At 43.9% G+C, this 27,838-nt stretch overlaps 1 protein-coding gene across 9 annotated transcripts in view; it reads right to left on the bottom strand.

Annotated features, from left to right (window-relative positions):
• MTCL1 (microtubule crosslinking factor 1) overlaps nt 1-27,838 on the bottom strand; it is a 124,093-nt gene that overhangs the window by 87,222 nt on the left and 9,033 nt on the right. For all 9 annotated transcript variants that reach the window (XM_045065382.1, XM_045065381.1, XM_004742720.3 and 6 more), the window contains exons 2-3: nt 24,951-25,175; nt 22,914-23,072 (exon numbers count right to left, since the gene is read on the bottom strand). In XM_045065382.1, coding sequence (XP_044921317.1) covers nt 22,914-23,072; nt 24,951-25,175 — 384 coding nt within the window. The remainder of the gene's footprint in view (nt 1-22,913; nt 23,073-24,950; nt 25,176-27,838) is intronic.

The following is a 27,838-nucleotide window of genomic DNA, read 5'->3' on the forward strand; positions in this document are numbered from 1 at the left end:
CCAGACTTCAAGGATGTCTTCTATAGCTAAGCAGACTCTAACCTTAACGCAGTATCTGTTACTCAAGGTTCTGTGTGTGGTTTCTCATTCTGTTGAGCCTGGTTACTGAGGTATAATAGCTGCTACAGAATCATTCAGGGTAGAAGTCGGTCAAAAAGGACTCTGTAAGCACCCTCTTCCTCTGCCAAAGCATCGTATTCTACCTCATGCCCAGACAAGGTCAGTCTAATCAGACTTTAAAAGGCAGTTCTTGGACAAAACCGCATATATTACGTGGAAGGATAGGAAGACAGTATCAAAAGAAACAACTCCGCTTTCTAATCTGAAAGCAAAATAAATGTCATGTCTTTGTTCTCTGCAAATCACATGAGGTCAACTAGACCTTCACAATCTCCCTTAAGATGGTTTTCTAATTACTTGTGTTATTGGCTAATATTTCACAGAATATTAAAGACCACCATCTCAAAAATCATGCTATAAGCCCAAAGGGGTTCACACTGAGAGTAGAAAAAGACTATAAAAAATAATTTTCCAAGAGAAGACAAAAATCACCTTAGTTGTCCATTCTTTGAATTCCCTACTATATGTAAACTAGGGATAAAAAATACATCTGTGATCTAGAATGACAATACTATTTTACAGCAGATAGCGCATAAAAATTATTATTATTTTTTTTTTTTTGAGAGAGAGAGAGAGATCGTGTGAATGTGGGGGGGAGGGCCAGGGGAGAAAGAAATAATCGTTTTTTTTTTTTAAGATTTTATTTATTTGACAGAGAGATCACAAGTAGGCAGAGAGGCAGGCAGAGAGAGAGAGGGGCGGGAAGCAGGCTCCCGCTGAGCAGAGAGCCTGGCATGGGCTTCAATGACCTGAGCCATCACCACCTGCCATGACCTGAGCCAAAGGCAGAGGCTTTAACCCACTGAACCACCCACGCACCCCGAAAGAAAGAATCTTAAGCAATCTCTACACATAGCTCAGAGTCTCGATGGGGACTCAATCTCACGACCCTGAGATCATGACCTGAGCCTAAGTCAAGAGTCAGATGCTTAACCAACTAAGCCACCCAGATGCCCCTAAAATTATCTTTTATGAGCTACACTAGTAAGCTTGGCACAAAGGCAGAAAATGGGCTCCTAAGCTTCTCAGTCAGGTGACTGCCCAAGAGATGGAAATGAGTATGGAAATGAGAGACCAGGAAAGATGTTTTTGGAGGGAAATGCCATTAGCCATGACATCATTGGACTAAACTATTCCTCCTTGAATACTATTGAAACAGGAAAAATAAGAAAGTGAAAATAATGTTTTTTAGACCAGATGCCCTCTATTCAGATTGACATGACACCCTGTATTTAGGGCATACAGATTTTAACTTCTCGAAGCTCTGACTGAAATCTTTTGCTATCGGTCTCTGTACCATCATATGGGCCCAACAGACACTGCTAGGCAGCTGGACCTGGACATCAGGCAACCAGACCCTGAACCAGGCACGATGGGCCATTAGATTCAAAGTGATGCCAAACACAAGAAATGAGGAAGGTGCATGAACATGCCAAGAGGAAGTCACAACAAGGCTCATCATAGTAAAACTACAACAGGAACAAGAAAATCTGAAGAAGAACCAGAGGGAAAAGTCAGGCTACCAACAAAGAATGACAATAAGCTAAGGAGCTACTAATAGACACCAAAAAAAAAAAAAAAAAATCAATGCCAGAAATAGATTTGGAAAATAATGGAATCAGACCTTTGGGAATACTGAGACAAAGTAACTGTTAACCTAAAATTCTCTACCAAATTAAAGTATCATTTCAGAGTCGGGGCAAAATAATGCTGTGTTCTAGATACAAAAAAGACCTCTCTTAGAAATGATCTCCTACTTAAGCTTGTTGAAATAACACTAAAAGAGGCCTTCCAGCAAGAGGGAAACAGAATCCAGAAAGAAAAGTAGAAACTCGGGTTGGTGGGTGTAGGTCTAAATGGGAAATCCACACCAGGACTTACAACGAAAAGAGAAACAAATGGATGTTTAAGATTGGGCGTGGGAGGATGAGGAGAACGGCCTTAGATGTCCGTCTGCAAGTCAGAAGGAGCTTGTCTCATTCAAGAGGACGGTAAACACACTTTAAGAGAGTTTATTCAAATTTGCGAAGGCGATCAGTAAAAGAACAGAGAAAAGAAGACGGGACTTCTAACCCCGCAGAGGGAACGAGAAACAAGTCCAGTGTTTTTGACAGAACGCAGGAAGGTGGGGAAGAAAAGAGTAAAACCACGGTAGCAGGAAATGTAGAACAGGGCAGTAGAAAGAAGTCTGGTTACAAATGCAATCACAAGGCTCTAAATGGAATACATGCTCCCTCTTCGGACAAGCTCAGGGTATCTCACACACGCACACCCATACATATACACAAACACTCAAACACAGACAGCGCTGTGGAAAACCGGGCATGGAAAAGCTAAAAACAAGTAGAAAAATTACACCAGCAAAAACTACCTAAAAGAAAGCTGACATAGCACCAGTAATATCAGACAAACTGGAAAAAGGCAAAAGCATTAACAGGGATGAAAAATATATGAATAATAGGAAAAGAACAATGTACCAAGTTCTAAAAATCACAGATTTCTATGTGCCTAATAATATAGCAGCTAACACTTCCCCCAAACGAAGTCATTTCCTTTATTTTACTTAAAGGCTCCAAAACAGACTCCTGGGTGGCTCAGTCGTTAAGCACCTGCCCTTGGCTTAGGTCATGATCCTGAAGTCCTGGGATCGAGCCCCGTATCGGGCTCCCTGATCAGCAGAGAGCCTGCTTCTCCCTCTCCCATCCCCCTGCCTGTGTTCCCTCTCTCGTTGTGTCTCTCTTTGTCAAATAAATACATAAAATGTCAAGTAAATAAATAAATAAATAGCCCCCAAAAGCCACACTGGTCGGATGGAAGTTGTCCCTGATTTAGCGGCAGATTCTTCCTGCAGGTGGTCATGGAGCCCTGAGTGTTTCCAATTCTCTAGAAGTTCTGAAGGTATCAAGGGCTGTTTTCCTCCTCTATGTGTCAAGGGACTCAAATCCAACCAAACTCCTCAGAGCCGAGAGGAAAACAGGGGGATTCAAATGAAGGGAGACACCCCCTTGCCCAGTTGCCCTGAAATTAGACAAGTTAGACAAGACCTGCTTGGTATCATCCGTGGTTTCTGCTCACTTCGAGGGCTGTCAATGAGCTTGTGAAGACAGTTCCGAGAACAGCCCCACTCCCCACAGCCAGCCCAGCCCACTGGCATCTGCCTCTTGCCGCCAGGCACCTTTCTTTGTCCACACTCCGGAAGCCAACTCAGCCAGCCCAGCCTTTAAACAGGCAGAGGTGACATCACCAAAGGCCACTTCTTATTGCCTTCTTGAAACATCCTTAAAACTCATTAGCTTGAAACTTCCCTGTCTCTGTTTAAATTCTTTACTACTAAATGTCAAAACAGAGCCTAGTGCGAGAAATAAACAAAACTCTTTGTAATGAATGTCAACCCCTCTACTAAGTTTAGTTTCATCTGTTTGTTGTTCTTAAGATCAAAGCAGGAAGCTTTGTGTGAACGTCTGGCCTCCAGACTTCCCACCTCGTAAAAGGAACATGCAGGGTTACTATACAGGCAGGACTCACAAATATAGGACTATTTATCTAAAAAGGAGCTAAAAGATAGCTTTCCCAAATCTTACAGGAATGTTTTAAAATACCTTCATGTTTCCTTAGGTATCTAACTCAAGTGGGAAGTAATTTGGGCATGAGACACAATAGGGCTTATCCAAGGGAATTAAAAAAGTATATATATGTCATATTCCATTGATTTTAAGATACACACTTTCGCATTTTAACATCTCGGAGCTGTCACATGGTATGATCTATGGCATGTCATGATTTCATTCATGGGCAGTTGATGTTATCTGTTCTTAATGTTACACATTTTCATCAATGACCATCAGTGAAACATGGCCTGTCAATGGAAATGGCCACAGCCAGACAGACTCTGTGACCCAGGATTTTTAAAAATGTGGTGGATTCCCTCCTTTATCCTGTTTCTTCCACACAGAGATGCCTTAATGTGTAACAGTGGGCACGTTTATACGTTTCACACATACACCCCCCTTTTCTTCCAGAAAGGGAAAGGTCGTTTGATCCAAAAATATAATAAAAGCATTGGCTCTGTCCCTTATCAAGTCAACGTTACCCACTGGTGTGAGGTCCTGTTTGCTTACAAGCTGTGTGACCTAGGGCAAGTTTCTTAACATCACTGAAAATGGGTCTGCCCCGCCCGGCCCACTCGGGGTTGCTTAGGGATGGAACTAGGTGAGGCTCTTAAAGAACTGAGTGCTGTGTCTGGCACCCAGGAAATGGTCAGTCGTCTCTGGGAGAGGGCCTCTTACCTGCTTCTCCCCGCTGCCCATGGCTGCTCCCCTGTCCACTCCCTCTAGAGGAACTCTCAGCAGGTGAGATCCCCCCGCAAGCAAACCACCCTTCACTCTTCCATCTTTCTCCTGCCAGGGTGTTTTAATGCCCCCAGGGCAAGTAAATACACCAAAACCCCAGCACTCAAGGTGCATGTTTTCCAAGGCCCATGCTGGGCCTTCTCCCCGCTGCCCACAGCAGTTCAGAGGCTGCTGGAGGTGGACAGGAGAAAGGGACAGATGGACATGAGAATGCCACTGCATTCTAATGAGAGTTCGTGTCCCACCTCTGCCCTGGAGGCAAAGAGCCACTTGCCAAATCAGTGATCAGCACCATCCCAGACCACCAGAAAGGGGTGCTCTCTCGGTGAGTGACAGGGGACAAGGACAGGAGAGGAAAACAAGCTCAACTGGGGGGTGGCGAGACAGAGTATGAATGGGATGAGGGGTGGGTTCAATCAAACCACGGCCAGGCAAAGGCCACTGTCATGCATCTGCCAGGATCTGGCCTCTGACTTGCTTTAGGAAAACTGTAATTAATGGCCAGGGAGCCGCGCAGTCACTGCCCTTGACAACTTCTGCGGTCATAAATGCCCGGCTCGAGACTATGAGTTGGCGACCTCACTGGAGCAATTATATGGTGTGGCTTGGTGGTCTGGGGCCTTGGCTTTGATGGAGAGGTCACTCCAAGGCCTCATCTTCCTACTGTCCTGGCAGGGACCACTGCTGATCTAAAGATTGCCTGGGGGGGCGCCTGGGTGGCTCAGTGGATTAAGCTACTGCCTTGGGCTCAGGTCATGATCCCGGGGTCCTGGGATCGAGTCCCGCATCGGGCTCTCTGCTTGGCAGGGAGCCTGCTTCCCCCTCTCTCTCTCTGCCTGCCTCTGTCTACTGTGATCTCTCTCTGTCAAATAAATAAATAAAATCTTAAAAAAAAAATGAATAAATAAAGATTGCCTGGGGAAATTAAAAAAAAAAAAACAACAAAAAAACATGATGCCTAGGTCCTCCCCCCGCCCCCAGGTGGTGATGTAACTGGCCTGGGTGTGGCTTGGGCATCAGGACTCCCAAAAGCCCCTCCCCCCGCCCCACCCAGGGATTCTGTAATGCGGCCAGGGTGGGGCACCAGAAGGCTAAAAGGTTCACAGGCCCAGCTCAGGTCCCTTTCACTACCCAATAAAAAGCAGTGGAGCGAAAGACACCTTGTTACAACCTGCTCTGAGTGCGGCTGTGCTCTAATCCTCCTGCAAAAAAAAAAAAAAAGACGCAAATGTCTACATGATCCTTTCAAAGGGCACCTCTTAAGGTGTCTTGCAAGCATCTGACAGCGAAGGCAAACACGCTGTGCTCACCTCCGAACCCACCTCTTCACAGGATTAAGAAAACATAGGCCGGCCCCACCCTCAGCAAAAGAGAGTTGGGAGCCAAGCTCTGGACTTCTAGGACTGGAAGCCAGATACAGAAAGAAGAGAGCTAAGAGAGCTCGCCTAAGGTGCTGGGCAAACCTTGCACATTTCCCTCCCGATCGGGTCAAACAAATCCTTTAGGGGGAAAAAAAACTGACACCACGGTCAGGGCCAAAGGTACCCACATTACCACGTGCTTGCCGGGTCAATCAGGACTCTTCCTCTGAAGTTCCAGCGGGGGAGTTGGAAGGAGTGCCCAGCTTCGTCTCTGGTGCTCCACTAGTGGAGGGGTTGGTCCTCCTCCAAGGACATTTGGCGATGCCCATTGACACGGTCACAGATGGGGAGGGGGGCTGTTACTTACATCTCATAGAGCAGAACCAGGAGTGCTGTTCATCACTCTGTAATGCACAGGACAGCACCCCCCAACAAAGAATCATCCAGTCCCAAGTGTCCATACTACCGAGGCTTAAGAAGCCCAAGTGATTTCTTTTTTTTAAAGATGTTTGTTTATTTATTGGAAAAAGAGAGATACAGATAGTGAGAGAAAACAGGAGCAAGAAGGAGAGGACTTGATCCCAGCACCTTGGGATCATGACCTGAGCCAAAGACAGGCGCTAGGTGCTCCGCCCAAGTGATTTCAATGTGTGATGTTTTCATGATGGTTATATGACATCTGGTGACCCTATGAGTAACCTTGGTTAAAAATAAATCCAAACCCAAACCCAAACTCTTGGGAAACAAACAAGAAACTCCCAGCGTTACTTCAAACTTGAAAAGCAAAAGAGTCACATGGTCCAGCCCCTAACATGGACTCAGTTCACCAGTGGGAAAATTGCCTCCAGTTCACATGAGAGAAACTTCCTGCAAATCTCCTCTAGCAGGAGCCTTTAAAGCTCTTGATCATTAAAAGTGTTTTTTTATTTTTAAGATTTTATTTAATTATTTGACAGAGAGAGAGAGAGCACAAGTAGGCAGAGAGGCAGGCAGAGGGAGAGGGAAAAGCAGGCTCCCCACTGAGCAGGGAGCCCGATGCGGGACTCGATTCCAGAACCCTGGGATCATGACCAGAGCTGAAGACAGCCACTTAACCAACAAAGCCACCCAGGCGCCTGTAAAAGTGTTCTAAATACATGTATTAGACCCAAACCAAGGAAACTCTTGACTAAAATGACATCATCTTTAAATCATGCTTTTCCTATGATTTACAAATACAATAAATGAAAAACTCTCAGAAATGACTGTTTTACTCGTTCATGGGAAAAGTCATTAATACCCATAAACAAACACAGACCATGAAGCATTTGAAAGCCTCTTCATATCCCGACTCTCCATGTGGTCTTCGAACTGACTGCAGGGACATGCCTGGTGCCCTGACCCTTCCCCCCCACTGGTTTCCCCACACTGCCCTCTTGCCAGACCTCTGACCAGAGAGACAAAGCCACATATGACAGGAGGACAACTGCTGAGGGTCTTCCCCGACTCTTCAAAATGAAGTCATGAACACAAATGCCGCCTTGATAAATAGACATTGCTTTGTCTGGGCCACCAGCTCCCATCAGCATCCAAAATCGAACAGCAGCCCAGTTCAAATACCCACCCCATGACGAACACGCCCTACACTTTCCACATTCCCTCATTCCAGGAAAATGACCGTGGGTCATGAGAAAGAGCACCTGTGATGTCGGGGAACACACGAGAGCCCAGCCATCCCACACAAACGTTCTTTCAGTAAAAGGATTAACCAACCTGTACAAATAAACAGTGAGGGAAAGTGCCCCCGGGGAACTTAGGGTCTCTCTTTTGTCTGAGGCTCATCCTTAGGTCAGAAATGCAAATACTGCCAGAGTAACTGCTCAACGGCAGGACATTCCGTGTGCTTGAGCAACTGGACGCCAGTCCCACCTGGAGCCTTTGCAATGCTGAGTAATTTCTGATGACTAGGGGGAAAAATGAAAACTGCTTATTTGGCTCATAATCATACCACTCAGCGTACGATGACTCGCACTTGAGTCAGAGAAATACCCAGAAAGTATACTCGGGAAACAGATAATACCATGTGGTGTTTTCTAAGCATTTCTATCTCTCTGACTCTTGACTCTGCATCTGAAGACAAGTTACCTAAAGTATATCACATCAATAACGTGACTTACAGCATGGAAATTTGACAGACTCGAGTATCGACTGCAAACTTTGAAAGGAGACGTATTTTTATTCAGTCCCATAGCGCAAACTCAATGCAGTTAACATTCCAGTGAAGTCTAGAGCATAAATACATGCTCTGTCTCTACTTTGATCATTTTTAAAGACAGGCAGTGGAGAACACAGTCTATCTCACTGTAATACACAAGTTCCGGGTCTAATTGCTTACACAGCAGTAGGTAACATGTTTCTGCAATGCACCCCACATATAAAAGATCCCTCCACATTATAAAAGTGGTATTGAGGAAGAGGAGAAATAGGTGGGTCTAAAATCTCTGAGGCTTGCAAAGCAAAGGCTGCTCGCACAGCCTGGTTGCTTCTGATGTGGCCACTCTGGGGGGGGTCACCCTCTGCCCAAAAGGTCAGCTGAGCCCCCATAGTGCCTGCAGGTGACCCGCTGCAGGAAATAGCTATACAGGAGCCCACCCAGCTCACCAGGGACAACTGAGTGTGGCCCGATCCCAGTGATGGGCACCCAGAGCCTGTGTGAATAGGAAGCAAGCAGACAGAAAGCAGCTTTCCTTATCGCTAACCAAACAGGGTGACTTCATAACCCACAAACAGTCATTGTCAAAATACTTGATCTAGAGTGGAATTACTGGTTTGTACGAACTGTCCTGGGGTAAACATTTACAGGATCGGAAATTCCTCACCAGGAGGTCTGTAAATATGTTACAGCTCTTTCTCAAGGAGAAATAAAGAGAATGAAACTCACCCATTCAACACGTATTTACTGAATGCTTGATAAGGGCAGGGATGTGCAGAATACACCTGCGTCCTACAAGGCAGAGACAGGAGTGTTCTGAAAGGCCAGTGAGGGGTCCAAGGAGACTCAAACTAATGGCTGGAGCAGACACAGCAGTTTCAAAATTTATACTGCTATGTCATCAAGACTGTATTGGCAGAGATCGATGGAACAGAACAGGATTGAACAGGATATGTACAACTGAGTTTGACAGGGTGCAAAGTAATTCAATGGAGGAAAGATAGCCTTTTTAACAAGTAGTGCTGAAACAATTAGACATCTGTAGGTTTAAAAAAAAAAAATGAACTTGACCTAAGTCTCATGGCTTACACAAAAATGAATTCAAAATGGACCATGGACAAGGATACAGAAAAAGGAAAACCCTCTTATACTGTTGGTGGGAACACAAACTGCTACAGCCACTCTGGAAAACAGTATGGAGGTTCCTCAGAAAGTTAAAAATAGAGCTACCCTATGATCCAGTAATCGCATTACTGGGTATTTATCCAAAGGACACAAAAATAAGGATTTGATGGGACACATGCATCCCAATGTTTATCAAAAATAGCCAAACTACGGAAAGAGCCCAAATGTGTATTGACTGATGAATGGATAAAGAAGATGTGGTGTATACATGCAATGGCATATTACTCAGCCATCAAAAAGGATGAAATCTTACCATTTGCAGCAATGTGGATGGAACCAGAGTATTATATTAGGCGAAAATGTTAGAGAAAGACAAATACCATACGATTTCACTCATATGTGGAACTTAACAAAGAAGACAGGTGAACATATGGGAAGGGGCAAAGTGAAAAATGAGAGAGGGAAACAAACCATAAGAACAACTGAGAACAAACTAGCGTTGCTGGAAGGGAGGTAGGTGGGGGATAGGTTAAATGGGGGATGGGTATCAAGGAGGGCACTTGTGATGAGCACTTGGGGTTGTATGTAACTGAGGAATCATTGAATTCTACTCCTGAAACCAATAGTGCACTGTATATTAACTAGAATTATAAAAAGATGGACCATGGATTTAAATGTAAAACATAAAACATTTTAAAAAACAGAAGAAAATATATTCAGAATCTAGGGGTAGGCAAAGAGCATACCATAAAAGGAAGCATTTATAAACTAAACTTCATCAAAATTAAAAACATTTGCCAGATGGGGTGCCTGGGTGGCTCAGTGGGTTAAAGCCTCTGCCTTTGGCTCAGGTCGTGATCTCGGGGTCCTGGGATCAAGCCCCGCATTGGGTTCTCTGCTCGGCGGGGAGCCTGCTTCCACCTCTCTCTCTGCCTACTTGTGATATCTCTCTCTCTGTGTCAAATAAATAAATAAAATCTTAAAAAAAAAAATGCCAGGAGGGAGAGAGACCCCACTGAAAGGACTAAAGACAGGCTTGGAGTGAGAGAAAATACTTGCAAACCATATATTCAACAAAGAACTAGTATCTAGAATATAGAACAAACTCTGAAAACTCAACAGTAGTTAAAAAAAAAAAAACAAAAACAAAAAACAAGCAAGCAATCCAATTAGACAACGGGCAAAAATTGTCAAGAGACGTTTCACCAAAGAGGAAACACACATGGCAAACACCACAGGAAAATATGTCCAACATCATTAGCTATTAGGGAAATGCAAATGAAAGACACAATGAGGGGTGCCTGGCTGGCTATCAGTGAAGCACGTGACTCTTGATCTCGGGTTTGTAAGTTCGAGTTCCCTGTTGGGTGCAGAGATAACTTAAAAATAAAATCTTAAAAATAATGATAATAAAATAAAACCACAATGAGGTATCCCTTATTAGAATGACTAAAATAAAAAACAGCGCCAACACCAAATGCTGGTGAGGATGCTGGAAGCAGTGTTAAATGGAGCGGCCACTCTGGAAAACCGTTTGGCACTTTCTTAAAAGACAAAACAACACAAAACAAAACAAAAACCCAAAGAACAACTACGATACTACCCAGGAAATGACATCCCAGGCATTTATCCCAGAGAAATGAAGATTTACGTTCCCACAAAAACCTGCACACCAATGTTCACAGTGACTCCATCTGTAAAAGCCCCAAACTGGAAAAACATAACAGATGTCCCACATCTAGCGAGTGGGTAAGTGACTACACACTAGGGCTCATGCATGCCTTGGAACATCTCTGGGGAATGCTGCAGAGTGAAAAAGCCGATCCCAAAAGGTGACATAGCAAATGAGTCCATTTATATAAAGTCTTGGAATGACCAAATTATCAAAATGGAGAACACAGCAGTTGTGGGGATGGAGATAGAATGGGGACAGGAGGGAAGCTGGTGTGGCCATAAAAGGTCACCATGAGGGATTCTTGTGGTGATGGAATTATTGTTCTCACAGCTGGACGGAATCAAAGTGACTGTCCTAGTTCTGGCACCATCCCAGAGCTTACCACCTGGGGAAACGGGGTAAAGGGTACGGGAGACCTCCTGTTAACTATTTCTTACAACTGCCTAGGAGTTTACAAAAATCTCAAAACAAAAGGTTTAATTACAAATAAATAATACTATACTAAAAACACTATACTAAGAAGTATAGGGGCGCCTGGGTGGCTCAGTAGGTTAAAGCCTCTGCTTTCGGCTCAGGTCATGATCCCAGGATCTTGGAATGGAGCCCCGCAAGGGGCTCTCTGCTCAGCAGGGAGCCTTTCCTCCTCTCTCTCTCTCTGCCTGCTTCTCTGCCTACTTGTGATCTCTGTCAAATGAATAAATAAAATCTTAAAAAAAAAAAAAAGAAGTATATAGGGTGTATTTCCAATTTCCTATGAAAAATAAGGTGTATTTCTGGGATGTTAACATAAGGGAAACTTTCTCTCTCTACTTTTTGAACATTCTCTAGCCAACATGTAACAGTTTAATCACACAGAAATGTTTGTTCAGAGGTCAGAAAAGTGTTATAGAAGGCTTTGGGGGAGGAAGTGGCATTTCTGGGAGAATCTTAAAGAATGGGCAGCATTTCAACAGATAAAAGAGGCATCTTGGAACAGTCCTGGGGAAAGAATGGCCAACACCACGGAACAAGATGGGAGGGAGAGGGCCATAGGAGGCCCCCATGGGAGTGAGTGGTAAGACAGACGGGGAGGCCTGTGCTCACTGCCTTCAAAGGTAAATTCTGCTGTCCTTCTTCCTGTAATTTTCTCTGTAGAGATGAAAGCAGCAGCTTAATAAATACTTCTGAAAGCAGAAATTAATTTTATATGGCAGCATTAATGGGTCAAAGAAAGACACAGGTGCTCTTCCTCACCAACACACTGAAGCAGGGAGCCTAGAGCTGCTCTCTCCTCCAGCAGCTTGCCCTGAAGACCACAGTCAAGATGGCCCCATGAGTGCTTACCTCCGGTCCTGACCTAGGAACCTGCCTCTTCCTCCTGAGCCTACAGAGAAGGGAGAGGGTGGGGCTAGAGATAAAGTCCTAAGGAAAGAAGGAGTAGAGGAGGGTTTCTGGAAGCCAGGAGACCTGGGGTAGCCACCATTCACAACCTACCCAGACCTTGGCTTCCTCGTGTAGGTGATGGGGAGGTCGGCTAACTCAGCTCTAAGATTCTTCTGGCTCTGATGTTCCATTGGCCTGAGGTCCCCAGGCCTGGGTCTGACCACGCATGCCAGATCCCAGGAGAGCCACCAAACTCAGTTACTCCTTCTAAAGTCCTGCCTGTGTCTTCACCACCATTTTCTTTCTTTTCCAACCTAACCCCCACACTACGTGGAAGTAAAATAGTCCTCTGACAACAAAATTTAACAAAAAAACTCAACCCAAGAAATGAAAGTATTTCGAAGACTCAAACCTGGGAAAGCCACCCATTGCTGTTGGAGCCACCACCAGAGCTCCAAAACAGAAGCAAATGTGACTGCCCAGGGAGAGCACCAGACAATCCCCAAGGGAGAGAACATGCGGACCATTGCCAAGTGGGTCACAGGACTTTTACTGGCCTTCTAGAAGACCTCAGTATGATTCTGTCTTGACTTTGACAAGAAATCGCTCCAAGGGCACCTGTTCTGAGTGACCAGAACAGACTGTGATGGGCTCTCCCTGTGCCTTTCCAGTAACAGCATGAAATTAGCCATTAGTACTATTTATCATTGTTTAACTGAACACAAACCCCCCTTCTTCCCAGACACCCAAACTGTTCCATTTACAGCTTAAGCATTCAAAATTATTTATGCCAAATCTTCCTACAGTTGCTGGACTCTTCCTAATCCTTCCCAGCCTGTGAAATCTGGATTTTCTGGCCCAGTATTTATTCTCTTGGTTGAAAGGGCTCTACTCTAATTCCATCCCCGCCTACTGGTCTGATGAGAACCTACAAAAGGCCATTTCCCTCTAGACCCCTGTGCAGACACTGCATGTATATGAACACACACAGATACATACACAGATATATATGTGTGCATACACACACACACACACACATACACACCCCCCAGACTGTACTTGTATTTTAGTGTTTGGGAAGAAGACTTAACCAGACACCCTGATTCTTCCTGCTCCCACTCTCATCCCATTTCATTCTCATCCCGCCCTCATTATTAACCCAGCAGGCCAGCTAACTGGGATATCATTCAGGGCACTGCATTTCTCCCTACTTCCTGTTCTCTAGTTAGAATCACCCTGCCCCCCCTCCCCCGCTCCCAACTCATGAGACCAGCAAATGGAACCAGATGTTACTTATTCCTCCCGAGGTATCTTGGAGAGCCTGCCAAGCTAACACAAAGAATGCCTGCCTGGACTCTGCGTGCCCTGCCGGCCCACAGTCCACCATTGACTGGGCCAGGAGCGAGGCCCCGACTGACTCCACAGCAGCTGCCAACAACCTGGTCGGTGTCCAAGGAGATGCCCTGGCATGAGGACTCGGCCCAAAGATGCTTTGCACTGGCTCACTCAAGCATATCTTTTTCTTATGGGGAGGACCATAAAGTCTGGAGACATAGATAATGTTTTATTAAACTATAGCGTAATAGCAATAAACCATTTATTATGTCCGTACACCTATGCTTCCAGACTTTAGGGCTGTCTGAGAGTTTAAATGCAATGACACACAGAGAAAACTCCTCACCCACTGGTTGAGAAAAAAGCAGAAAGACTAGGTCTTAGTCTGTTCAGGCTGCTGTCAAATACTGTGGACTGGGTGGCTTCAAGGACACGCATTTATCTCACACAGTTCTGAAGGCTGGGAAAGCTAAGATCGCAGTGCTGGCAGATTGGGTGTCTAGTGAGAACCCACTTTCGGGTTCACAGACGGCCATCTTCTCTCTGTGTCCTCAATTGGTGGAAGGGGCAAGGGAGCTCTAGGGTATCCTTGAAAAGGGCACTAATCCCATCCACAAGGGCTCCACCTTCGTAATCCAACCACTTCACGAAGGATCCACCTCCTCATTCTATTCTATTGGAAATTAGGATTTAACTAATGAATTGGCAGGGGCTTGGGGATATAAACATTCAGTCTCTAGCAAATACCTACAGAGAATGTAAGTAGAAGCCATGATATAATGAATCCATGAGTTTAAAAAAAAAAAAAGGCCTGGGGCAAATGGGAACTGGTGAGTAGCAGGGTAGAAGTAAATGAACAGAGAGAGGCAGGGACAATAGTGCTGAGCCATGAAAAGGAAGACCACGGGGGTTACTCATGGCACTCCAGAGTGCTACTAGAAAGCTTCCGCTAAACCCCAAAGGATCACATCCTGTTTTGGCAACACAGCACACTGAGCCGTCTTGAGCCTTCCCCCCAACAAACACCTAGAAATGCTAAAGAAAACATAAAAAGCAGAAATTCATACACAGCTGACTGACAGAGTCACAAAAGGAAAATTCCCTAGTATCAGAAATGCATTAGGGATTAAAGAGGTAGAGGGCAGGAGGGAATGGTGGCAGTTCTCTTACCCAGAAATAGGCACTCTAGCCAGGGACGTGAGAAGAATCTTTGATAAATGCCCCAGACAACCCACTAAAGGGATGCACACCACTGAAAGTAAACTAAAAATCACTTGGGAAGTGGGAGAGTAATAACCTGCTACGACACTGGCAGGTGACAAAAAAAAAAATCTCCTTAAAAGTATAAAAATATTTAGATGTATGCCATATATAAGTCTGATAACCAACTGACACAACCCCTTTGGGACACAACTCCATGAGCCCAAAATTAACAAGTGTATTTGAACCAATAATGCTACTCAGGCACATTTGGAAAAGACCAATGCAAAAATCTCACCAAGTGGAAATTTCAACAAGAAATGAGCTCATCTGAAAGCTCATAAAAAAATCCACTTTCAGTGAGAGACAACAGATCGGGAAAAACTGAGGGACTGGTAACACACAAGAACTCAAGAAAACAGAACTGAAAGAGGCCGTGACTTAAAAATGTTTCAAAATTTAAGGAAGAAATAACATACGGTAAGGGAAAAAAGAAATTTATGAAACAAAACAAGCAAATTTCAAAATTCATTTCATTGAAATGAAAACTTAGTGGATGAAGAAAAGAGTAATTCTTTTGTGAAGAAGAGAATTCATAACTTGGACAAGAAATGAAGTAATTATTCAAAATAAAGCACAGTGGGGCACCTGGGTGGCTTAGTCAGTTGAGCATCCAACTCTTGGTTTCAACTCAGGTCATGATCTCATGTCCTGGGACTGAGCCCTACCTCTGACTCTGCACAGCAGGAGGTCTGCTTGAGATTTTCTCCCTCTACTCCTCCCTCCCCACTCTCTCCTGTGAACAAGCATGCATGCACATGCATACACTCTCTCTCTAAAATAAGTAAATAAATAAATTATATATATATATGTACATATATATAAAACACAGATAAGAATAATTAAAAAAAAAAAAAAGAACAGTTAGGTGAGATGGTGGATGGAAGAAGAATGGCCAGCAGAAGTTCCTACATAAAACTAATAGGAATTCTAGAAGTGATACAGAAAATGGGGGAAGAAACACTATTTAAAGACATAATTTCCCTACTGAACGTTATTCAAAGAGTGAGAATTTTCCAGATTTCACAAAAGACATAAACAGACTGACAATGAGTGTTGCCTAAAGTATAAAAATAAATCTAGACACATCTGGTTGAAACTGCAGAATACCAAACACAAAAAGAAAAGCATAAAAGTAACCAGGAAGTAAATAGAGATCATCTACAAAAATGAGAATTATTTGACAGCAGACTTCTTGACAGCAAAATACAGCCAGAAGATAATAAAAAATACTATCTTCAATATGTTGGGATCCTATGCCCAACTAAATATGTTTCAAGACTGAGGATGACATAAAAGCATTTTTAGACAATACCATTTACTGAAAGAAAACACTCAAGGACATGTTAATGGATCAGTAAGAAGAAAATTGAACTCACAAGGAAGGAGTAACACTCAAAAAGCAATGATAACCAAAAAAAAAAAAAAAAAAAAAAAAAAACAATGATAACAGACTGGAAAATATGTAAATGAATCTAAATAAGCATTAACTGTTAAATTAGCCAACTTTTGGGGGAGATGCTTTTAAAAAGATAAAACTAAAATGATACTACATAATAATAGTATGAAACACAGGAGCTCACTGGAGTTGAAGCTTTCTAAGATGCTTAATATTATTAAGGAGAAGAACGGGGATAATGATTAGTTTTAGATGCTAAGTCAAACAGGCATGTTAAATATGTAAGAGTAATTTTTAGAACAATAATACAAGTTCCTAATCAAGAAAAGAACTTGAGAATTGAAAATTCAATCAAAGAGAAATCGACATAAAAAAATAGAAAAAAGAAATGAAGAAAAGGCTTGGAATTTACAAACATAAAATACAATGATAGAAATAAATTCAAACACATCAATAATCATAATAAATGTAAATGGGTTAAATTCACAAGTTTTTGTTAAAAAAAAAGATAGTATCAGATTCCATTTTTAAAAAGAGAACTATAGGGGCACCTGGGTGGCTCAGTGGGTTAAAGCCTCTGCCTTTGGCTTGAGTCATGATCCCAGGGTCCTGGGATCGAGCCCCGAATAGGCTCTCTGCTCGGCAGGGGGCCTGCTTCCCTTCCTCTCTCTCTGCCTGCCTCTCTGCCTATTTGTGATCTCTGTCTGTCAAATAAGTAAATAAAATCTTTAAAAAAAAAAAAAAGAGAGAGAAAACTATAGACCAGTCACAAGAAATACATCTAAAACATAATGACTCAGAAAAATGGAAAGTAATGGAAACACAAAAAAGCTATACCAGGCAAATTTAAAAAAAAAAAAGAAAGAAAGAAAGAAAACAGAATACATTAGAATAAAGAAGTCATTATCAAATGATAAAGGGGAAACTTCATAATCAAAAAATGGTTCTAAAAAAAAACTGTTCTAAATCTGTATGCATTTATATTCAAAATATATAAGCAAAATTGGCAGATTACAAGGAAATATAAATACAAAATTATAACAGGTGATTTTAACATACCTTTATCCTAAATAGATCTATTTAGCAGACAAAACAAAACTATAAAGGATATAAACAATTTGAACAACACAATTAACAAGTGGTCTAAAAAAACTTTCCAAATTGTTGCCATCCACATCACTGTAATTGTTTACAGTCCACATGGACTGTAAATCAAATGTATAACTACCCTTTAAAAAACAGAACTGTAACAGAATGGTCAAGTTTCATTCTTCTACATATAGCTGCCCAGTTTAAAAAACAGAACTGAATAGAACTGAAAATACCAAAATGCGTCCCATATGGCAAAGATAAGCATTATTTCGTGAGACCTTTATGTTTGTATTTTGAGTGATGATATAAAATGTACTGCTTGTTGTGAGTTCAAATTTGGAAGTCTTCAATCTAATGGATTTAAAGTCTTCACCCCAAAATTGGAGCATATGCTTTCCTCTCAAGCACTCAAGAAATATTTATAAAATTTGAATCATTTATTAGCCACAGAAGAAATCTCAACCAAACCCAGAGAATCAATACACATCCTGAATGGTGCTGAAAGATGGCCCGCAAGAGCTATCTGGCTGCTAACTGGTTCCCTGTGGCTTCATTCAACAATCCCTAGGGTGGATGGGTAGGAGGGGTAAGGGCAATCCAAAGATACAAACTTCCAGTTATAATAAATAAGTCATGAGATATAATGTACAGCATAATGACCATAGTTAACAATACTATACTGCATATTTGAAAGTTGCTAAGAGAGCAGATCTTAGAAGTTCTCATTACCAGAAAAAATATGTTTGGACCCATGTGTTCAACAAGGAATGTTAACCTACTATTGGGGTGATCATTTTGCAATATATACAAATATTGAACCATGACACCTGAAACTAATATAATGTTATATGTCAATTACACCTCAATAAGAAAAAAAAAAAAAAAGAAAATCCCCATTCCCTGGAATGATCTAGAATCTGTCTCTGTCCCTTCCAAGTGCCAACTAAACTGGCCAGTTATTATTGTGTCTAAGATATAGAAGTATTCAAAAACTTTGGTAGAATGAAATACTGCTCAGTGAAAACAATCTTTAAGACGTTGAAACTAAGCTAAGATTAACCATTTTCAACCTGTCCAGATAATTCATCATAGAGTTGAGTACTAGAAGAAATATACTCCTAAAAAGGCAAAAATGTTTTGAGCTTGCACAAGTGGAGGGGTGTACCAGAATTGGGTGCATGGACCACGATGCAAAGAGGCACAAGGAAGCTGGCTAGACAGAAGGGACAATTCCACATAGTTTCATATTGCCAACCCTCTTTAATCATCTTATCTATCAATGGAGACAGTGACTCTTCTAAGACCCTCTCTGTTCAAAGGAGACCGGAAGGCACAGATTATTCTCATCTCGCTCTGCTGCCTTTCTTTCATTCCAGGGTTTGCAGCAAGGGGTGGGAAACCCAGCCGGGAGACAGGGATGATCCCCAGCAGAAAGCGTCCTCTACGTCACACTAGAGAGTCAGCCAATCAGGAGCCAGGGCAAATTCATGTGTTTAAGCGGAGAGTCCCATGGTAGGCATTGGGGGAGCGTTGAAGGTGAAACAGAGAAGGGAGAGACTGGAAGTAGTGTCTGCCTTTAATGTGTGACGGCATAGAGTCGGCTCTCAAATATTCACTTGAGAGAAGACTGGTCAAAGTATGGGTAGAATAGAGAATCTAAAAAATCTTATTTGAGGTTAAACCCGACCACCTTAAAGTACACAATTAAGAGGCATTCACAGGGTTGTGCAGCCATCACCTTTATCTACTTTGAAACCTTTTTGTCACCCCAGAAGCAGACCCCATACCCATTAAGCAGTCCTCTCCCTTCTCCACAGCCCCTGGAAACCACTGATCTGTTTTCTGTCTATGGATTTACCTATTCCGAATAAATGAAATCATGCAATATGTCCAGCTTCGTTGGTCTCTTTTCCTTGGTCTATTTTCATGGTCCATCCACGGTACAGCATGTGTCAGTGAGAGAGAAAGATGAAATCTTGCTATTTGCCTCAACGTGGATGGAACTGAGGGTAGGATGCTAACTGCAGTAAGTCAGAGAAAGACAATTATCATCTGATCTCACTGACATGCGTAGAATTTAAGGAACAAAGCAGAGGATCACGGGAGAAGAGAGGAAAAAATAAAACAAGGTGAAATCAGAGAGGGGGACAAACCGTAAGAGGCTCTTAATCATAGGAAACAAACTGAAGGTTGCTGGGGGAGGGGGAGGGTAACTGGATGATGGACACTAAGGAGAGCGGGTGATATAATGAGCACTGGGTGATATATAACACTGATGAATCACAGGCCTATACCTCTGAAACCAACAATACATTATATGTTAATTAATTGAATTTAAATTAAAAAATGTTTTGAGGGGCACCTGGGTGGCTCAGTGGGTTGAAGCCTCTGCCTTCGGATCAGGTCATGATCCCAGGGTCCTGGGATCGAGCCCCACATCGGACTCTCTGCTCAGCAGGGAGCCTGCTTCCTCCTCTCTGGGCCTGCTTCTCTGCCTACTTGTGATCTCTCTCTCTGTCAAATAAGTAAATAAAATCTTTAAAAAAAATGTTTTGAAAAAAAAATCATGTTTTCAGGGGCTCCTGGAATGGCTCAGTTGGTTAAGCGTCTGCCTTTGGTTCAGGTCATGATTCCAAGGTTCTGGGGTCCAGCCCCACATGGGGCTCCAGATTCGGTGGGGAGCCTGTTTCTCCCTGAACCCCTCCCCCCACTCATGTGCGTGCACGCGCTCGCTCTCTCTCTCTTTCTCTCGCTTTCAAATAAATAAATAATCTTAGAAAGAAAGAAAGCAAAGCAAAGAAGAAAATTCCTAAGACCGCAAAAGCATAAGGGCAGAATGTGAAGGCATTCTCAGCGCCAGCAGGAAGAGAGGTCAGGGCACCCACCAATGTTCCCGCCAGAGGGACCAGCAGAACCGCAGCGCCGTGGACACAAATGGGAAAGACAGGGAAGAGTCAGGTGGGGCTGAGGGTGGCAGGTCTGATTCTGGACTCTCTGAGCGTGAAGTGCTCGGGCAAATCCATCTGGCAGAAGCCCACCGGGCCGCCACAGGGACAGTGTGCAGTTCCAGGAGAGGAGCCCCCCGCGGCAGCAGCTACGGAGCCCAAGAGGCACGGAGATGCCCTAACTGTCCTCCCAGGCTGAGAGGGACACGGTCGTCTGCAGCTACTTCCGTCATTCAGAGACACAGGCGACGCACGAACTCCCCTTGCCTTTTCCGGAATGTGACTCATCCGCTTACGAAACTTCAGAGGTGAACCGATAACGAGTGGGACTCAAGATCGAGAAAACAGGACAGTCCCTTCGCAGCAAAGCTCCTAGCGCCTTCCCTTCCCGCTTTAGTAAAGAGAATCCACTCACGAAGCCACAGCTAGCACTTTCCAGTAATTATCTCCTCTACCACCTTTGAACCTCGGGTCGCCTGGTTCCATCATTCTCTCCTTCCTGCACTGTCTAGAGCATCTACCTTCTGTAGAGTCTGGTCAGTTTTAGGGTTTGTTTGGAATCGTGAGGTTTGGTGCCAAGACACCATCCCGCGGCTGGACTGCAGCTCTCCAGGTAAAACAGGGACTGTAGCCCAGCTGGGCCATGCCTGCGGGGGACTCTAACCCATACAGGCAGGGAGGCGCCGGCCTGCCACCTCCTCTGTGTACATCCAGCCTCAACCAACATCACCGTTCTCTAAAGACCCCTGCTTCACCCTTGCCTGGCGTTGAACGTCAGTCATCATTTCTCTCCCTGAGGAGCTATTTGTGGCCTGATGCCAAGTCCCACACAAATCCAGCTCTTTGGGGGCAAGAGAAACTGCCTGCTTCAAATATATTTATTTACTTACTTATGTGTACATATAATTTGAATATTTGTATGTAGGCATTCACACATACAACATTTGTAAAATAGACTCCTAAGATGTTTTCTGCACCCTCAAGGTCAGGCTCAAACTGGAAATCCTGAGGAAAGAAGCCATTATGGCAAACCTTCTAGCAGACTTAGAGCAAAAGGGAAAGAAGGAAGTAAAGGACGGGGGACTCTAAGTGCAGAGGTAAGAGACCCACAAAGAGAGGAGAAATCCCCCCAATCCCTTGGGGTAAGTGCACACCTAAGTTAAGGAGCAAGGGTTACGCATGATGAAAGAACATTCTCAGACTCTACCTCCTCTGTGAAGCGCACGGAGTCCCCAGGCGAGCTGTGCTCACCACAGCTCCACCCTCTCGCCCTCCATTCACTCCCTCACCCTGCACGTCTCCGACAACGCCTAAGTGCCAGGCACTGTTCTAGGCACGGAGACCCCACCATGAACTACGGAGACACACCCTCTTCCCACAGAGCTCAAGTCCTGGAGGCACATTAGTGAAGGCAACAAAGAAATAAAACCCATGGCATTGTCAGACAAGCGCTGGCAATATACAAGCGAGTCACCAAAATCCACAGCATGTCAGATGGGAAGGCAGATAGGGATGGCCAGGAGGGGGGAAGCAGGAACAACTGGGAATGTGTACGTGTGCAGGGCCAGGTGGCTGAAGTGGGATGTCAGCAGAGACCCGAAGGCGAGGGACTGAGCCCCAGGGCTATTGATCTCTGAACAAAGAAGGTTGCCCCTCACCCCCCTGCCAACCTCTAGAAACAGCAGGGCACCTGAGTGGCTGTTGGGGGGATGGGGTGGAAGAAGAGAGCCAGCAACACCGGCTCCTTTGCCGTGATTACTTGTTTTGCTAGCCACGTGTCAAACTGAGCTGTAAACATCTTGAGAGCAGAGCCTGTGCGGCCATACTCACACCTGCCTCCCCAGGGCATGGTACGGAGCCTGAATTAAGTGTGGGCAGGTAGACAGCTGGGTGGATGAGGAACAACTGGGTGACTCGGGAAACTTGTCCAAAGGGAACATGCACTAAGTGAGGCTTTTAGCAGGTAATAATGCTGGCTTCAGCCATCACTGTAAAGGCTTCACCAACAGTTTCTAACTCCAACAACATACAGGCTATTTTCTAAGAAAATACACAGCTTTAATCTTATAATGGAAGTAACAATAAAACAGCATTTGCATTACTATATGCAAAGGGGAAAAAATATATATATATTTATGTATTCATTTTCTTGACCACTTTGCTAGAATACATTCACTCTCTAAAATAAAAAGAAAACCCTGTATTTAAACCATGTTGCCTAAATAACAGATAGAGGTGGCATATACAGATTATTTGTTTACACAGCTTAATAGACAACCAGAACACATTTTCCAGCTCATTGGAAGAGGAGACTCGAGGAAAAAGCTACTGCTTAATTTTGTATTCCGGTAATAATATTCTCCATTTAGACCCATAAAAGGAATTAATGGCCAGCTCATCTGAATGGAAATGATAAAAAGTAGTTTTAGACCACGGTTCACCAAGCCCTTTCTGTAGAGGGTCAGACACCAAATATTTCAGGCTTTGTAAGCAACATATAGTCTTTATCAGTCTTCTTTGCTTTTTTAGATTTATTTTTGTGTGACTGTTTTTGTTTTACAATGCTACGAAAAATGGAAAAACCGTTCTTAGATTCTGGGCCCTACAAACAAACCACAGTTCAGCAAATGGGGCCCTTGGAGTGCCAAGCTCCTAACAATTAAACCCAAGAAAGAAATCCCCGTATGTCTTGGGATTACCTCTTTCAGTCTCTCCAGCTCATTCTGGAGGGCTTGTTTGGATATCTCCACTTCAATCATCTGCTGTCGGAGACTTTCATTTTCATCTTCAGCTTTAGCGCGCTTTTCCTCCACGGTTTCAAGTTCATGGTGCAATCGGACAGATACATCTTTGGCTACCTGTATTGACCCACGGAGATAGTTATCAGGACATGAAGTTTTGCTGTGTGCTAAGGGCACATTCAAACAACTTCAGAGGCAGAATCATTAAGTGATATGATATCGCCATAAAGGGCAAAGACCTTCGCTGGGCAAAGACCCCAGCAATATTAACAAGCCTATTTTTAAAGGAGGAGGGTATTAGTTTCAAACATGAAATCTACATTATAAGCGAAGCTATGACCCTTATCTGGATTAAAAGGCTACTGTGGATAGCTCTACCTCATTATAGAGTATCACCAAGAATCCCAATTCTGCTCACACACACTGCTTTAATGATAAATTAGAAATAATAGTAACAATAACAATAAAAATGGATCAATAAACATTTCTCTTCCTAAGGCATACTAAAACTACTTGCTAAAAACAAAAACACAACAAAATAATCCTGTAAAATAATGTAGTCAAGTTTTATCTTGTCTACTATAGTAAAATATCTGAATGTTAAAAGCAATTAAATGTTTTTACCTTCTAAAGGGAAACAAGGAATGAGATTTTGCAAGAGAAATATAAATTACCCTTATATCCCCCTGAATGACGTTTTGTTAGTGGTTTATAGATTTGACAGAATTACACAGATTCTTTTCCTGTTATCATAATGAAAGGCGAAATGAGATTTCATAAGTACTCCCATAATAAGGAGGACATTATGCATAATTCATCTCTTGATAAATGATTTGATAATTGGAGCACAAGAGAAGCCATGCTACCCTCGGAGATAGCAAATGGTATAATGTCTGGAATTTCTTCACTTCATTCCCACCTCTGCCAGTGGTTTTCAAAAACACCTTAGACAATTAGCTTTAGACAATTAGTTATGGTCCCATTTCTCTTTCAGTTAAATCAAAACACCATCCTTGGGTTATGGTCATTTCAGGTTTCCTGCATTCCAGAAACTTAAGTAACGATAAAAACATTAAATGATTAGAATCAACCTCTATGAGTGGTCTTTGACTATAACTGAACTGATCATCAATAGATTTTTTTTAAAGAGTGTAGATCTTTAGAAGGCATTTTTGTACAATTCTCCACAACTGTCAGACCAAGTGGCAGTTATCTTTTTTAAATTTATTTTTAATTATTCATTTTTTTTAAGATTTTATTTATTTATTTGAGATAGAGAATCAGAGAGAAAGAACACAAGCAGGGGGAGGCCCAGAGGGAGAGGGAAGAGCAGACTCCCCACTGAGCAGAGTATCCAAGGCAGGGCTCCATCCCAGAACCCCAGGATCATGACCTGAACTGAAGGCAGACACTTAACTGAGCCACGCAGGCACCCCAATTCTCTCTTTTCTTTTAAATTGTAGATCCCTGGGCGCCTGGGTGGCTCAGTGGGTTAAGCCACTGCCTTCGGCTCAGGTCATGATCTCAGGGTCCTGGGATCGAGTCCCACATCGGGTTCTCTGCTCAGCAGGGAGCCTGCTTCCCTCTCTCTCTCTCTCTGCCTGCTTCTCTGCCTACTTGTGATCTCTGCCTGTCTAATAAATAAATAATTAAAATCTTTTTTAAAAAATAAATTAAAAAAAAAATTGTAGATCCCTTATTACAATTTGTTTTCTTTTCCTTAGGTTTTAAGATTCCAGTTCATGGGACAGGTTTAAAATCTTGGAATGTCAAAGCCATATGACTACCCATACCCTACACACCAGCAGGTGAATAAAGAACGTGTATGCTAAAATCTGCTGAGAGAGAGAACTACCCTCAGAACGGCAGGACCAGGTGTGTAGGTGGGGCCCAAGGGCTGCCGGTCCCCAAATCTGCGATCCCCACCCGCTATCATCCCTGGCTCCTGCCGCCCCATCTGGGAACGAGTGCCCCCTATCAGCGACACTCACTCACCTTCAAGTCCTGCTCCAGACTCCGGATGAGCTCGCCATCCACCTGACCAGTCTCAGCCACTTTCAGGCTCTTCTGCTCGGCTTTCCTGAGGCGGTACTGCAGGATTCGGCAGTTTTTGTGGGCGCGGTCCAGCTCCCGCCGAAGCTCCTGCAGCTGGTAAACGTCTTCCTCTAAGTAACTGTCTCTCATCTCTTCCATCTCAGCACGGAGTTCATCCAGCTCGTCCTACACAAGCCAGATGGAACAGAGTTATAAGCCAGGTCCACCAGGACAAGGATGGGGTTCCCCGTTCACTCGGCAATACTGGACGTCCACAACCTGTGCGCTTACCCCGCGGCGGATGGGCGCACCTACGTGAGGGGACACAGGGATCTCTGGAAAGAGTCACACAAGACAATATTTTCACATGTCCGTTCAAATCTCATGGGTCCAGAAACTCAAAACCAGGATGGATTATTCATTGTGGCCTCCCGACATTGATTTCACTCCCAATTTCTTACATAATCAGAATCATAGATGAAGTCAACTCTGCAGATAACTGAAACTTTAGATTCAAACCAAACCCTAACCTAAACCTTATCTCCAGGGCACAGGCTTGGGACGAAGAGGAGGGGCACAGAGCCCCGTCTTCGAAGGACGTAAACAGTGCAATCATAACAACTGCCTTGGAATTACGACACACCTGCAAAAATGTCCCTAAAACGTGGTTCCACCATACACGTCTCAGCACTGACTATGTGACTCACGATTCCAAAGATATAACTTTTGCATTATGTCAAATCCACACTGGGTTTGGTTTTTTCCATTCACTTGGCCTTCATTTCCCATCTCCACTTTACTCTGGCATCAGCATGAAGACATTGTGGGTACAGGAAAACCCAGCACTTGTTCCCTGCTCCCCACCCCCTGCCTTCCCATTCCACAGCCAAACCAGTGCCGTCAGCCCAACAGCAACATATGTGTGGGGCACTCTCTCCTCGGTGGCTGCACACACCACAGCTAGTCTCTGCCTCCGTCCATCCCCAGGGAGCAGGTGCACACACAGGTGAGTCAAGTGGGGCTCCTTGCTTCCCTCTTTTTTTTTTTTAAAGATTTTATTTATTTATTTGACAGACAGAGATCACAAGTAGGCAGAGAGGCAGGCAGAGAGAGAGAGAGGAAGGGAAGCAGGCTCCCCGCCGAGCAGAGAGCCCGATGCGGGGCTCGATCCCAGGACCCCGAGACCATGACCTGAGCCAAAGGCAGAGGCTTAACTACTGAGCCACCCAGGCGCCCCACCTTGCTTCCCCTTTAACCAATTCTCCACCCAGAGTTACCCTTTACTGTGGAACTCAGACCACGACCCTCAGACCTTCCAGGGGGCTTCCCACTGCCCTGAGGAAATCCTTCAGAGTCCTCCCCAGGGCCTCTGAGCTGCCCTTCTTCCCTGCCACACTGCGGGTCTCACAGCGTCTGGGCGGCTGGAGGCCTTTCCACCTGCTCTCCCCCTCCTTAAACCGTCCCTTCCCAGCTTTTACAGAGCTCGTTGTTACATCATCTGGAAGGTACACACACAGCGCCTTCCTTGACCACCCATCCCCCCCAACCCCTCCCTGCTTCTAACCCTTCTTGCCTTGCTCTGTTTTCTTCCCACCTCTTATCACCGGCTACTGGTTCTTTGTGCTTTTTCCTATTCCTGTCTGTTGCCCATACTGAAATGTGAGCTCTGTGAGGGCAGACCCTTCGAGGGGCTTCTCCAAATTCACAGCACCCAGAGGGGTGTGAGCCACACAGTAGGCCCTCCATAAGTATTTGTGGGAGGAACACACATGAACCTTGGTCAGTCCCGACAAAGGCCAAATTGTAAAGACTGACCAAAATCGGACACAAATGCACCTTTGTTTTGTTCCAGTCTTGTAACCTAATTACCAAAAATTCTTCCCAAACCCACAGACATGGCTGCAATATGCAAGACAGAAATCTATTGAAGGATTACAAAAGATTTTAACGAGGAGTAATTTGGAAGGTGGGAGCTTAAGAAAAGTATTCTAGGAATTTTTTTTTAATATTTTATTTATTTATTTGACAGAGAGAGAGAGAGATCACAAGTAGGCAGAGAGGCAGGCAGAGAGAAGGGGAAGCAGGCTCCCCGCTGAGCAGCGAGCCGGACGCAGGTTTTGATCCCAGGACCCTGAGATCATGACCTGAGTCAAAGGCAGAGGCTTAACCCACTGAGCCACCCAGGCGCCCTCTAGGAATTTTCTTGATTATTTGATCATTGATGGCTTAAATGTCTCCAGACTTAGATACGCTCAGTCATTCCTTTGTGTTGTTCAATTAACACTGAGGGTGAAGGAAAAAACTCTCCATGATGTGGATACACTAAATTGTCAGTTCTTATCCCACTATTCAGTTTGTCCCTGATTCTCTTCACTCTCACTAATCCTGTGTTTGTTCTCAAAAGCAGGGATTTGCTTGTAATAAAGAACAAGAGCTTCCTAACATCAAAGCCTCAGGCAGACAAGAAATTGACCAGAAGGGAATCTCCAGATTTTAACCTGGAAAAGTTTAGGTGTAACAAATAAATTGGGACTCCTTATGGAAAAGTACAAACTGGCACAGACGGGATAAAGACAGTTGCCTAGCCAACCTCTGCCATATGTAGGGGTCTCCTGGAAAGAGTACTATAGAGCATTTCATTCCCCCAAATCCCAGCCTGTAGCTTCTCCCCAATCTGTCCACACTACCCTAACCAAGAAAATGGCCTACTCAGCTGCCCGTGACTCCAAACGGAGCCTGTCTGAATGGACTGCCAAGAGGAATGATGTTAAAGAAGAAAAGCTTGACCACGTCCCAAATGGTATTGACAAAATTAATAAAGTGGTTTTCTCAACTTCTGAGTGTTCTCA

The sequence above is a fragment of the Mustela putorius genome, unplaced genomic scaffold, assembly GCF_011764305.1.
Source record: "Mustela putorius furo isolate JIRA1106 unplaced genomic scaffold, ASM1176430v1.1 tig00003858_pilon_pilon_pilon, whole genome shotgun sequence".
Lineage (NCBI taxonomy): Eukaryota > Metazoa > Chordata > Mammalia > Carnivora > Mustelidae > Mustela > Mustela putorius.